Source organism: Bison bison, unplaced genomic scaffold, assembly GCF_000754665.1.
Source record: "Bison bison bison isolate TAMUID 2011002044 unplaced genomic scaffold, Bison_UMD1.0 scf7180017864038, whole genome shotgun sequence".
NCBI lineage: Eukaryota > Metazoa > Chordata > Mammalia > Artiodactyla > Bovidae > Bison > Bison bison.
Genome location: NW_011494610.1, coordinates 5,068,077 through 5,082,790, shown reverse-complemented (window position 1 = coordinate 5,082,790; position 14,714 = coordinate 5,068,077). Strand labels below are relative to the sequence as shown.

The window sequence follows — 14,714 nt, the reverse complement described above, 5'->3', positions numbered from 1 at the left end:
CTTCCCCTCGGGTTGCTCCGAGCTCTAAGCTTCAGCTGCAGGTTCCCTGTGATGGAGGGACCCATGCTGTCCGTCTTGTGTGAGTTCCCAGGACGGGTGAAGCCAGATACCACCGCTGGGGAGCCTTCCATCGACAGACATCGATTCTCAGGGATCTGGAGCGCACAAGCCTGAAATCAGCATGTCGGCAGGGGTGGTCCCGTCTTGGAGGCTCTGGGGAGACTGTTCTAGGCCCCTCTCCTGGCTTCCGGTGGGGGCCAGTGGTCACCCTCATTCCTCGGCTTGTAGACGCATCACTGCAGTCTCTGCCGCCGTCTTCATGCAACCTCCTCTGCACGCGCCTCTCTGACTCCTGTGAGGTCACTGTCATTGGGTGTCAGCATCCCCACTCCAGGATGACTTCGTCTGCATCCTCGTTTACATCGTGGAAGGCTCCGTTTTCAAACGAGGGCGAATTCTGACTTCCGGGTGGATGGGAAGCTTTCTCGGCTTCCCTCTCCTCTCTGCTCTGCAGTTCCCAGATCCGCCAGGATCTTCCTCCTGCTCCCGGGCTTCTGCCTGCACTGTCCCCTCTGTCCAGAACACTAGTTCTCGGTCTTAGCTGCGTGTTGAAATCACCTGGAAACTTGTAAGAAAAAATACGATGCCCACATCTGAATCAGAAACTCTGACTCAGTTGGTCTGCAGGGAGGTCTGGGCCTGGAGACTTTTAGAGGGGCCCGGTGATTCTGACTCGCTCCACCCCGCACCCCCATGAAGTTAGACACCCACCGCCGTGGCCCTCCCCCACCCTTCCACTACTCAGTTAACCCTCGTTTGTCCAAAGCCCCTGTTTAGACAGGCCCCCATAAAGGGCAATCTTGCCCACACCCCACAGGGTTCAGGGTTCCCCTCTGTATTTGCTGACACCTAATTTACCTGTCAGTCTCTCAGTTAGGGTTAGGGACCAGTGGGGTGTCAGTCAGGGCCTGGCACACAGCAGCTGACTCTAGAATGTTTGTTGAAAAATTGAAAGCATGACGACAAGCATCCCCAGGCTGCTCGGCGGGGTGGAAGGGCAGCGAGGAGACAGAGTGGACGCGCCGCGCGTCCTGGGCGAGCCTCCCTGGGTTTTCTCCCTGCGGGCCGAGGGGCCTCTCTGGTCACCACAGCCATCCCCACCGGGCCGGGCCTGCCCCGCGCAGAGTGCAAGCTCCCTTGCTCATTCTGCAGGAGTTGGGGGTGTGGGTACGAGGTGTGGACTAGAAAATGGCTTTTCTCATACACTGTTTTCAGTGTCTCTCTTGTGGCACAAATCTCTCTCTCCGAGGTGTAATTCAGATGCGCGAGATGGCGCAGACGCGGTGGGTTCTGACAGATGTGCACCCCCATGTGACCGCCACTCGAGCAAGATCAAGGGCGTTTCCCTCCACCCCTGAAGGCTTCCTCCTCCCCCACAGCCATCGCCCCCTCCCCAGCCCCCCACGCAGGTAACCACTGTTGCGGTTTCCGTCACCTCCGTGGGCTTTCCTTCTCCCAGAACTTTGTGTCACGGGCTAGTACAGCGTGGCCTCTTCTGTCTGGTTGGTTTTACTTAGCAGGATGTTTTCTGAGATCCAGTGCTGTTATTGCGTGACTTGGTGGTTCTCTCTCTCTTTTTTAATTGCTGAACAGTATTCAACTGTGTGAATGTAACAATTGTTTATTTACCACTGGTAGACATTTGGGCTCTTTCCGGGGTTTGAGGATCATGCATAAGGCAGCTGTGAACATTCTCCTTCAAGGCCCTTGTACACAAACACTTTCTTTTCTTTTGGGTGAATACCCAGAAATGAAATTGCTGGGTCATGGGGGAAAGTGTATGTTTCAATGTATGTGTTTTCCAAATCATTTTACACTCCGTACCAGGGCATCTGGGAATTCCACTTGCTCTACATGCTCCCCAGTACTTGGCTGTGTCGGTCTTTGGAATTACAGTCTTGCCGGTGAGTGTAAGATGGTGTCTCATTGTGCATAACCCATCGTTTGCATCTCTCTGAAGGCTAATGTTGCTGGCCCTAATCTGTGTGCTTATTGGTTATCTTATGTCTTCTTCACTAAAGTGTTAGTTCAAAGATTTTGTTCATTTTTTTATTGGGTTACTCATATTTTTACTTTTTAAATTTTTGACTGTGCCACGATGCGTGGCTTGCGGGATCTTAGTTCCCTGCCCAGGATTGGACCCACACCCCTTCATTGGAAATGGAGTCTTAACCACTGGATAAGCGAAGTCCCTTGTATTTTCATTTATGCATTGTCAGATTTATGTATTATGAATATTTTCCCCCAGTCTGTAGCTTGCCTATTTATTTTCTCAATTGTGCTGTATTGAGAGGATCAATATTTTATTTTTATGAAGTCTTATTTTATTCTCTTCTTTGGGGATTACTATTCTTTACATTCCCTTAGGAAATCTCTGCCCATTTGATGATAGCAGACACACTCTCTTCTGGTTTCTTCTAAAAGTTTTTTGATTCTGGCTTTTATTAGTAGATTTAGGGATACAAACCGTCTCAGATCTATTTTTGTGTGGGGTGTGAAGTAAGGTCCAGTCCCATCATTTTCCGTATGGAAATGCAATTATTTCATATGCCGTTTTCTGAAAGTGAGAGCGTAGAAAACCTGCCTGTTCCTCCCTCGCCACCTCTCCCTTCCCCTCCACTTCACTCCCGAAGTCTGACGTGGGAGGTGGGTGATCGCACGGCAGCGCTTTGTAGGAATCCTTAGAATGAGGGAGACCAGACGGGCAAACTGATCGCACTTTGCTTCATGAATCAGAGATGCTCTCTTGTCCGTCTGCCCCGCCAGAAGCCAGAATGACCCACATGATTCTTATGGGCTCCTTAATGTTATTCTTGCAATTAAAACCATATTTTGTTGTTTCTGCTATTCAGTCGCTAAGTCATATCTGACTCTTTGTGACCCCGTTAACTGCAGCACGCCAGGCCGCCCTGTCCTTCACTGTCTCCTGGAGTTTGCTCAAATTCATGTCCTTTGAGTCGATGATGCTATCTAAACATCTCATCTTCTGCTGCCCCCTTCTTCTTTGGGAGTATATCATGTAGTGCTAGGAACTAGGGATCCAGCAACGAACAAAACAAAGTTCTGGCTATCCCGCAGGTCACATTCTAGTGGGGAAAACCCACAGTCAACAGGCTGGCAAGACTTCAAACAACTGAATGTCATGATGGGCTTCGCTGGTGGCTCAGTGGTAAAGAATCTATCTGCTAATGCGGGAGATGTGGGTTTGATCCCTGGGTTGGGAAGATCCTCTAGAGTAGGACATGGCAGCCCACTCCATTCTGCCTGGAAAATTCTGTGGACAGGAGAGCCTGGTGAGCTACGGTCCATGGGGTCACAGATTCAGACTTGACTGAGTGACTGAGCACACATGCACACTTATTTATCTATGGCCTCACAGTGCGGCACGTGGGATCTTAGTTCTCCGACCAGGAATCGAACCTGCACCCCCTGCAGTGGAAGCGTGGAGTCTTAACCACTGGACCGCCAGGGAAAATTTGTTTAGCACTGCGCCTAGCACAGAGCAGATGCTCATAAATACTTGAAGACCAAAGGAAGAAAGGAGATGAGGGAGACAGGGAAGAGGTGAAGGACAGGCAACAATTATTAGTCACCCTTTGTGTCGAGCACTTTCTCCGTTGCTCCTGAATCCTTGTGAGAACTCTAGGAACTCAGCATCCACTCCCATTTTACAGACGGGAAATCTAAAGCACAGAGAGGTCAAGCTAATTGCTTGTGGTCACACCGCTAGTAAGGGGCCAAGCCAACTGTGACGTCCGTGTCCCGCTGAATCCCAGGACATCCAGGCTGAGCTCCATCAGGAGTGACAGATTGATTGATTAATCCTCTCATAGAAACTGGAGACCAGCTCAGCGACCCTCAGGGGGCTGTGGGCGCCCTTCCATAGCTCCATACTGCGTCGCCTCCTTCGAGGCAGTGTAGCAGCAGATCTGGGAGGACGTCAGGGCATGGAGCAGAGGGCAGGTAGGCCAGGCCGCCTCCCTGAGGTGGCTTTTAAGCAATGACCAAGGAGCCACGTTTCAGAAACATCAGAAACCAACGTGATGGGAAGCAGCAGCAGGCCGCTGGTTAGGACTGGGGACCCGGGTTCACATCCTGCCTCTGCTGCTCACTCACTGTTTGGTCCCAGGGAAGTTACTTAGTGCTCGGTGCCTCAGTCTTCTCATCTGTAAAGTGGGGCTGGTAAGAATGTTGATATCTGCATCAGTACAGGAGAATGACCCCAGTATCTCTCTTGTGGTATGGCTTGTCCCGCCCCCACGGCAGCCGTCCCCGACGCTCTGCAAAGCACATGTTACCTGCCTCTCTCTGCCCCTGTGTCACTGCCAGGAGCACACAGCCCAGGTGGCAGCAGGTACGGGGGCTCAGCAAACACTTTGTTTTAGGGGAGCTGGCAGCAAGCTGCAACCCTGCTGCTCGGCAGAGCTCAGATGGTTATCTGCTATGGGTTGGCTGGGTGGCGATTACAGGAAAGCTCGGTTTTGGGGAGCCCAGGATTGGGGTGGCTTCCTGCTGATTGACAGGGTTACCTGACCCTGGGATTGTGGCCTTTTACCAAGCTCATTTTGCAGGGGTGGGGCAGGTGAAACTCCCCTGTATTGAAGAGTTGCTGTGTGCCCCCAGCTGCCATGTATGTTAACTCATTTCCATCCTCCTCATAGCCTCAGAACACTTTTTTTTTTGGCCTGATTCAAGGTCACAAAGATTTTCTTCTATGTTTCTAGTTTTTAAAAAAAGTTTTATCATTAAAAAAAAAATTTGGCCACACTGTGGAGCATGTGGGCTCCTGGTTCATTGACCAGGGATCAGACCCACACCCCTGTGTTGGAAGCATGGAGTCTAACCACTGGACTGGGCCACCAGGGAAGTCCCCCAGCCTCGCAGACTCATCTTAAAGACTGAGCTTGTATCTAGCAAGCTGAGGTTCAGAAGGGCTAACCGATTTGCTCATCACATGGCTGGCAAGGGCGGAGCTAGGGGTTAAAGCCCTTGTCCAGTTCTCTGCTGTGGCTGCCTGGGTCTCTCAGTGGCCAGGGAGCTCACTAGTCACGTGGGGATTCGCAGAGCCCCCGGAAGGGTCTTGGTTACTGGAGACCCATGGGAGTATCCTTTGGGGCTCCTTGTGAGGACAACGCTGCGGGGTCTGGAGGGGAGGTCCCAGTCCTGCAGGGCCGGGGTTCGTGTTCCATTTTCCATATGAGAAAGCTGAGACCTGCTGAGGCCCAGAGCTGGAAGGCGGTCTTCAGCGCCGTGGACCCCACCCCTGTACTGTGGGTGCTCACAGGCCCCTCCAGAGGTGAGCCCCCCACTCAGGGAGAATTGAGCTCCCCTGTCCCCATCTCCCGCTTCCCAGGGAAGAGCCAGCAACACCAGGGTAGGGGCCTGAGGGGCCGTCTGCCAGGCCTGCTCCCCGCCCTCCCGGGCGAGGCCGAAGCACCGCGTTCCGGGCCAGGCCAGGCTCACGGCCAAGGCCAGGGGCCCGAAGTACAGGCAAGAAGGGCTGTGCGGCTGGGGGATGGTCAGTGCTGGAGCCCGGGTGAGACTGACGTGGCGGGCGGGGGGCCTCCCGGTTCAGGCTGGCTGGCCGCTTTCCCACTGAGTCTTCCTCATTTTACTAAAAAGGAGTCCCTCTGGGTGGGGGAATCCCACAGTCTGGGGTCAAGCTCTGCCGGCCTGCCTGCCGTAGCTGTGAGCTCCCAGGCATGGAGCTCCTCCTCTGGGAGGCTCAGCGCCCTCAGCACCAGAATGGGAATCGTTCCTGCTCTGTGGTCTCATGAAGTTCAGCCATAAAAATAAACAGAACTGACGCTCACAGAGCTCTGACGAGGTACCACACACTTCCCGTGCGCCAGCTCATTTAATCTGCAAACAGCCCTCTGAGGTCAGCAGTGTGTGATGCGTTCCCATTTTGTAGATGAGAAAACAGAGGCGCGGAGAGGTGAAATGACTCGCCCAAGGTTCCCCAAGCTAAGATATCAGCGAGCTGGGCTTCAGACTCAGGCAGTCACCTGTCGGCATCCTTCCTTTGACCCATGACCATGAATTGCCTCATTATGTATGTGCTTTATAATGTAAAGAACAATGTGTATGAGAAGTCTCTGGGATCCAAGGCACTCTCTGCCGCAGCTATAACCATTTGCAGTTGTTAACAGATGTCACCTACACTGTGTACCTGGTCTCCCTGGCCAGCCTCTCCTCTCCCCTGCGGTTCTCCAGCATTCTTGGCCAGGCAGCCCCATGACGGAGAATGGCAGACAGACAGACAGCAGTGTTCCCTGTCCAGGCCGACCTGGAGGACCCGCCTGGGGTGAATTTCCTTCACTTAGTCTTTGCTGCCGCGGCTCGACTCCCCGTCAGCCACTGTTGCTAGTGAAAGTAAACACCCATACGGGCTACACCAACGGCACCCTGTTGATTCAGAGCTCATAAAACCCAGGAGCCCCAAGCCACTTTATGACGTGCCAGAATCCAGGGGCGGGAGCCAAGCCTGGGGAAGTCTCCCGGCTTCGAGGGCCACCGCGATGCTTCAGCAGGAGCAGAGGGGCTGGCCTCCGCCCACAGGTGAGACGTGGGCCGTGGGCTTAGCTTTAAGCTGCTGACCCGCCACAGCTTGCTTAGACCACTCTAGGGCTTGGGGGCTTGGGGGGCTGGCCCCGCTGATGGTTGAAGAGCCAAACGGGACTTGGTGGGGGCCGTCGGGGGTGGTGATGCAGGCCTGGGAGGCCCAGTGGGCTTGCGGGGAGCCCTGCCTCTGTGACGGTGTCACCCCAGTGAGTAGCCCTCAGAGAGGGAGAAGGAAGTGGACCCCGGGAGGGCACTTTCGGTTGCTGTTTGCCTCTCCTCAGTTTCCTCTTTCAGAGGCTAATTGGATTCGTTTGCTTTGCTTCTGGGCTCTCTGAGGGTGCAGGGCCTCCCCTGGAGGAGGTCCCCTGGTCCTCAGGTGGCCTTTTAAGTGTGGGGCTTGGCTCTCAAGCAGAGTGTGTGCAACAGGTCACCTGGAAAGATTGTAAAAATGCAAATGTCCAGCCTCCTCCAAGAGACGCCGGGGCCCAGGGTTAGGGCCGTGGCCTGGGTGGCTGCATTTTTATTAAGCGCCTCCCCCAACCAGGTGACCCGGGAACCCCACTTTGAAAAATGCTGGGGCTCAGGGCCAAGACACCTGGGTTTGGGGTCGGGATCCAGCAGGAACCGCGCTGATGAGCCCAGTACTGCGTGTAAACACGCGGACACAGTCACAGGTATCGGTTGACACAGGGCAACCGCCCCAGGAACTGCAGCGCATCCTGTTGTTTGCTTTCCCGGCCGGGATTTATTAAATCAAATATGCTTTCTGTGAATTCTCCCATTTAACCCTCAAACAGCCTGTGGCATGGGTCTGCCGATGGCCCCGTTTTTCCGATTTGGCAAAGTGAGGTTTCGAGTCGGGAAGCCCCCTAAAGGGTCACCTGGTGGGGACTTGAGCTGAGACCGAGGACGGTCCCACGTGGCAGCCTCACCCGGGCAGGGGCTGCCCCTTCATGGAGCCGAGTTCTGAGCATGTCTGTCTGTCTGTAAAGTGGTAGCATTAGGGCTGGAATGTCGTGTTTGTTTCGACCCCCCAGGTGATGCTCATGTGTAGCCAGGGTTAAGCAGTACTTCTCCCCCTTGACAGCTCATAAGAGTCAGCTGGGTTCCTCGTTAAGCTGCAGAGTCTTAACAAGGCTCAGTAGGTCTGGGGTGGGGCCCAAGGTTCTACATCTCTAAATCACCTTCCACCCCCAACCCTGTTCCTAGGATGTAGCCCACACTTTGAGTTGCAAGACCACAGTTCAGATAAAAGCTTACAGGAAGCGAGGCTGGACTCTTGTCTGTACATTTTCTTTAGAAAAGATGGTTTTCATTCAGGTAAGGAGAAGCAGGGGTTTCCTTGGTGGCTCAGACAAAGAATCTGCCCGCAATGTGGGAGACCTGAGTTTGACCCCTGGGTTAGGAAGATCCCTGTGGAGAAGGGAACCGCTCCCACTCCAGTATTCTTGCCTGGAGAATCCCATGGACAGAGGAGCCTGGTGGGCTACAGTCCACGGGGTTGCGAAGAGTCTGACACGACTGAGAACTAAGCATCAAGGAGAAGGGGTGGGAAATGAAGGTTTGGTCAGAGGAGGATCAGTTGGTTGCCTGAACCTACGAGGCTTTGGAGGGAGAAGCAGTGATGTTGCTCCAGGAAATGGCCAAGCTGTGTCCACAGCAGTGCTCGGTGACTCACAGAGCAGCTGGCCGGGCCAGCCTCCCGCCCAGCGCTGAGAGCCCATGGCCACGTCCAGTCTCCAGCCTGGCTGGACGCGAGCCCTTGGCCAGCTCGCCCGAGAGTGATGACTCAGGCGTTCCACCTGCACAATGGGCGGCATGGGTCTTGAGGCCTTCCCACCCATCCATCCCCGGGACCACAAGCCCCTCCTCGCCCCCGAAACACATCCAAGGCAGATCCGAAAAGCCGGGACCTGCTCTTCTAGGCGGTGTGACTGCTGTTTTCACTGCTAATAAATCTCCATTGATGGCAGCTCAATTAGGAAGTCACACAAACCTCCTCTATTGAAAGAAAGGATTAATAACCCAGCCCATGTGGGAGAAATTAGCAGCTCCTGCTGAGAGGCCTTTTTAATATGTGCCCATAACTGGGAGCCCCTTAGAACCACACTGGCTGGCTGGCCCCTGGGAACAGAGAGCCTGGGCTGAGCCTGGGATGGGGAGATACTGGCCGGGAGGTCACTGAGAGTCCCGGGCTGTGTTTTCGACGTAGAGTGTCTGGGAGTGTCTTATCCACAGCAGACTCCTTGAAGGTTGCTGCGTGCACGGTTGCCGCTGAAGGCATGGGTTTCAATGTGGCTCCAGGGCAGGAGGGACAGGGTGCTGGACCTGGAGGCCCAGGCCGGCCGGGAGGGCAAGGTTAGGCCTGCGCCTAGGGCCTCACACGGCTGCGTCCATGGCTCCCGGAGGGGGCGGTCCGCCGGCCCCTGGCACAGAGAGGGCTGGCCCTCTGCCCAGTCCTCGGGCTCTGGGAAGGATGCCAGGAGCTCAGGCTGACTCACCCAGGGGGCGGGCCGGCCTCCGCGGCCCACGCTGCCAAGGCGAGGCCCAGGGGATGGTCCCTTGTGTCGGCCGGACCTGTTTCCCACCCTGCCCAGGGCAGGCATCTGGAGAGGGTCTTCACTCTTTCCTGCAGCCCACCCTCCAGAAGAACTGGCTGAATGGAGGGGCTAAAGGAGGGGGCTCTGGAGCTGGGCAGGCCAGCTCTTAGGGCTCAGGTCAAATCTCAGCATCACCATAGCTGACTTCTAGGCTTCCGTTTTCTTCCGGAAGGCATATAATTTCATTATACTTTTTGCCTTAGAAGGTTATGGTGAGCATTCAAGTATATCATTGTAGTTAAACAGTCAGTCTGTCCCATTACTCACTGCAGATACAGATGAGGATATTGAGATATTGAGATAAATATGTTTCAAGATATATTGAGATACATCTGTATCCACACCTGTCTCCATCCATCCATCCATCCCTACATCCTTCTCAAGCACCCCCTGCTAAGTCCTGGGCCCTGGGCCCAGCGCTGGGCTCACAGCATGCGTAAAGCGATGCTCCTCTCTTTTGGGCTTATGTTCTCGTGGGGAAGAGATGAAACGCAGAGGAACCAAGAACGCTACAGGTAGTGTTTCTGAAGGTGGGAGGCTCTCTGGGGATGAACTAAGCAGGATGGAGCAGGATAAAGAGGTGGGGGGGGCACCGGCAGACAGACGGACAGGTGGTCCTGCTGTGTTAGCTGGGAGGGGCAGGGTGCAAGGGTGGGGCAAGGAAGCCTCTCTGAGGAGGAGACATCTGTGTAGAAACCTGCCAGAAGTGAGGAAGGCAGCCGTGCTGGCAAGCGGGGAGGAGCCTTCCAGAGAGGAGGGCTTGAAAGTGCAAGCATTCAAAGATGGCAGTGTGCTGTGTGTGTTTTAGAGATGGTGAGAACATTCTAGAAGTGTGACTGGAGGGGAGTGAGCGAGGGGGAGTGCTAGGAAATGTGGTCAGAGACGGGATGGGGGCGAATGAGTTCAGAGGCCAAGGCACCTACACTCTCAGGAATTAGGCCCTCGAGTTTGCGTGCGTGAGCCCTTTGTGTGTGGCTGCCGTCAAGTGTAGAAGAGCGTGCACTCTAGCAAAGGAAACCTCTTACAAAAAGGTTGATTTGCCTATCCTTTTACTAAAAAAAAAAATCAAATTCGTATTCTCCTCTCCTTCCTAAAAGGAGAATAGGCATCGGTCTCTTGAGTCATGAAAATGAAACTTGTTGTTAGGAGAAAATTAGCCCCAAAGACTTCAGGCACGTTGACAAGAACATAACATTCGCAGAGTCGCTGGTTGCCAGGGGTGAGGGTTGCGCGCTTGCAGTGACAGCAAGTGACAGAGGTGGGCAGAGTGCATCGTGTCCCGTGAAATCTCGGGACGGTTCCGAGTGGGTGTCTCCCGTCATCACAGCGACGTCTTTTTCTCTCGCCCACAGCCCAGCGGTCCGCCCACGAGCTGCCCATGGTGGAAAGGCAAGACATCGACAGCTGCCTGGTGTACGGCGGCCAGCAGATGATTCTCACGGGACAGAACTTCACGGCCGAGTCCAAAGTCGTGTTTACCGAGAAGACCACAGGTCAGAGCGCCTTCCGAGCGCCGTACGAAAGTGACCGTCTTTTTCTTCTTAGTTTGGGGGGTTAGATCCCACTGTGTAGCGTTTTCCTTACTCACTCGGGGAGATTTCCTTGTCTCCAGTGACCTTGATATCCACCTGGCCCACTGCTGCCTGAATGTCCTATGGTGTATTTTAACTCATCCTGGCTGGTTTGGTTGGATGAGAAGGCTTTTCCCACCCCCAACTCTTTTTTTTTTTAATTATTTTTTACACATAAGGAGACACCTTTTTTTTTCCTTTCAGATTTTAGACTTACCAAACAGAGAATAGTAAGAGCACAAAGATTAATCATACATGCTTGACGTCATACCTCCAGCCCCTGGATATCCCGGGTTCACATCCTGCCTTTGCTACTTGATTGCTCTGTGATCCTAGACAAATTACCTGACTTTTCTGTGCCTCTGTTTCTTTATGAATAGAATGATTATAACAAGAGTTATTACCCCATAGGGCTTTCACGTGGGTTAAACGAGTTAATACATGTCAGGTAATTATGACACCACCAGGTATATTGTAAGTCAATAAACATTGGCAGCTTATATTTTTATTGTAACTAATACTGCGGTCTCTCTGGTTGTACTTGTAGGACTAATTAATTAGTCTTCTTACACATGAAACTCCACGCGTATCTTTTCTGTTTATGTTGGGTTTATTCCCGTGTGGGATTTTGGGTAGTCATTTTGAGAGCTTTAAGTACATATTGCTTTGTAGAATTCAAATCACCTTCCGGAAACTTACAGATTGGAAACTTCCACCAGTACTGGGCCAGTAGTGCTTTCAACCCATCCCGGAAATGCCCTGTTTTTTAATTTAAAAAATTGTACTGAATTAGTACTTGATTTTTGTACACCTTTGCTATGAGAGGTTTAATGGATATGTGTATCCTTTCTTAATGTGGGCCATCTGTGAATGTGTTTACCAATGAGGACGTGTTAAAAAGACCATGGTCTGAAGTAGGAAAAATATCAGGTTATATAATTGGCTTGATAGTTATGGGTGCTAGGTTGAGCTTTTTTTTTCTTTCCTATGGACATGATTTCAGGTCAGATCAGAGGCGAGTTGATGTCTGTCTGTCTGCTGCCCTGAGGATGGCCCTGAAAGGGGCCGTCACTGACGGGGGGCTGCTTCCCACATTCACACAGAGCCTGCTCTTGGGATGGGCTGCCCCGTGTCCAGGGTGTGAGAACTGCTTCCTCACATCTTGGAAGCACGGCAGGAGGCACATGATTTGAAAGAGGCTTGCCAACGCCGCTGCAATAGAAAAATGGCGTGAAGTGGGGCTCACGGTCAGGCCCTGCGGGTGTGAGGGCTGTGATGATGTCGTGAGGAGGAGCGCGGACGTGTAGGTGGGTGTGATGCGTCTGTCCTGTGGCGGCCAATCCTTTATTGAACCGTCCTCCTCTATTGGGCGTGAGGCTGCTTCCAACTTTGTGCTGTTCTAAGTGAGTGAACTCCGGGAGCTGGTGATGGACAGGGAGGCCTGGCGTGCTGCGATTCATGGGGTCGCAAAGAGTCAGACGACTGAGCGACTGAACTGAACTGAAGTGTCTCCGTGACGCGCCTCCTGTTCGTGCCTTTGGTCAGCTAGGCGAGGGCTCACGCGCTCCAGCCGGACAGCTTGTGTTCAAAGCCCAGTCCTCCTCCTTCCTAGCTGGGGGACCTTGGGCAAGCTGCTTAGCCTCTCTGGGCAGCAGTTTCCTTCTCTATGTAACGAGGATGGTGACAGTCATACCTTATAGGGTGGTCATGAGGTTAAGAGTTGTAAATGCTCGGTTCACTTGTCCCTCGGAGTCTGCAGTGGATCGGTGCCAGGACCCTGATAGATACCAGACTCGGAGAGTGCACAAGTCCCTTGTACTTCCTCTCGTGTACTTTAAATCGCTCTAGATTACTGAGAAGACTTAGTACTAGGTAAATGCTACGTTAACAGTTGCCAGTGAGTGGCATGTTCAAGTTTTGTGTTTTGGAACTTTCTTAAATTGTTTTTTGTTTTGAGTATTTTTGTCTGTGGTTGGTTGAATCCATGAATGTGGATCCTACGGATACAGAGAGCCAGCTGCTTACAGCAAGTGCTCAGTATGCATTAACTCATGCCGTTTGTTACTGTTCCTTCCTAAGGTTGAGGCCGGCATGTGCTGTCTTGGGTTTCAAGGCGTTGCACATCCTGACACGTTTTGGAGGAGGCTTTATTTTTCAGGCGGTGAAACAGTGTACACTATTCTCAATGGCAAGAAGTTACTGGGCTCTCATGAGACAGAGAGCAGACCTTTGTGGCTGGAGTAGAGGCTGGTTATCACCAGGAAGTGTTTTGATGAGCAGAGCCCAGAGAAGTCTCCTGACGCCAGGTAGAGACACAGCCTTGACTTAGTCTGCACGTGAGTACGGTGATAAGGAATCGTGGTGGGAATCATGGTGGGTTCTCGAGCAGGAAAGTGGCATGAAATGTAAATAACCAAGTTAGCATTAGCCTCCTCAGCTTGGATGGGTCTCTAGGACCAGGAAATCATCCTGCTGGTCTTGTGCTGACTTCCACAAGAAGTGTGTGGCTTCAAGGCACCTTACTGGCAGAGCGGAAAATGCTGAGAATATATAGACATCGTGTCCAGGTGAACAGTCTCCTTGGGGAGCTGCTGGAAGTATGGAGGGATGGCTTGCAGACCAGGTGCTACCAAGTTCCTTGTGGAGCTAGGAGCCAGACAGCTTTCAACTGTCCTGGGAGTGCAGGTACTTGTGAGGCTACTCAAGGGCCTCAGATAGGTATTTGCTGGATGGATGGATGGAAGGATGGAAGGCAGGCAGACATTTACTCTCCAGCTTTCCTTCTCTTGGTTTCAGAAGAAATTTGTTTACCGCTTGAGGGGAGAAAAACCCAGAGTCTCTTTCAGCTTTGAAAAGCTGCATGTTAATAAGAGGAATCATGAAGTTTCCTCTCTGTGGGCGTGCCTTGTCTCATCTGACAGACAGGCAGGTGGCTAAGCCTGGAGAAGCTGGGGAACTCGCCTGCAGATAGTATCCAGCAGCATCTTGTTATTCAGCTTCCCTGGACATCCGTTTTCAGTCAATGAGTTAACAGTTTTCCCTCCCAGAGTTAAACTCGTCGGCAAGCAGTGGGCACTCAGTGCGTCAGGAGTGTTCCTTGTTATTTTTACGGTCTCCCCAGCGTTTTCCTTGTTCAGGCCATAGGTCACTTATTGGATACATACTGCCACAGGCATAGGCCTCGTGGGCAAACTGTGGGAAGCTTGTCAGCTGCAGTGGTTACCAGCGTAGCTGTGAGGTCAGACGGCCTGAGTTCGAATCTGTGATCTGCATCTGGTGGCTTTGCCATCCTGGGTAAGTCATTTCACCTAAGTCAGCATTTCCTCTTTTGTAAAATACAGATGACTTACTTCACTTGAGAGACGAGAAAGTTAAATGAGAGGATACAGGTTACACTCTTTGCATGGAGTTTGGCATTTTAGGCTCTAATGTTAGCATCTTGCATAGATGCTCGTTAAATGTTAGTGGTTGTTATTATATTTAGATGGTGGAAGGACAAGGCTGAGCATGATTTTATCTCATGGAACCAGGAGACACTGAAAAACAAGAACGAGTAATAATAAACTAGGTGCCAGGCCTTATTTGGTGCCCTTGGTAGGTATTAATATTAACAATCTGATTCCTCATGACAGCTCTAGAAGATAGCTACTATTCTTTTTTTTTTTTTTCCCTTTTTTGCTGAGAAACCGAGCACAGAGAGGTTAAATAACTGGTAAAGATCACACAGCTGGTGAATGGCAGTGCTGGGCTGGCCCCTAGGAAGCCTGATCATTAGCTAGTCTTGCTTGGTCATTAGCTGTTCTACTCTGAAAAAGGTCAGAACCAGGTGAGCCTGCCTGAAGGTCCTTTAGCTGCTCTGAGACACTGACTTGAACTGTTTTGTGGTGAGACAGCCTCTTGAAGTCTGCAGTGGGTCACT

General features: G+C 52.3%; 1 protein-coding gene across 1 annotated transcript in view; it reads left to right on the top strand.

The window, feature by feature from the left end:
• The window catches only part of NFATC2 (nuclear factor of activated T-cells, cytoplasmic, calcineurin-dependent 2), a 144,060-nt gene that overhangs the window by 70,364 nt on the left and 58,982 nt on the right, over window positions 1-14,714 (top strand). Inside the window, 1 exon segment of the mRNA XM_010835127.1 lies at window positions 10,577-10,717. Within this exon segment, the coding sequence (XP_010833429.1) occupies window positions 10,577-10,717 (141 nt within the window).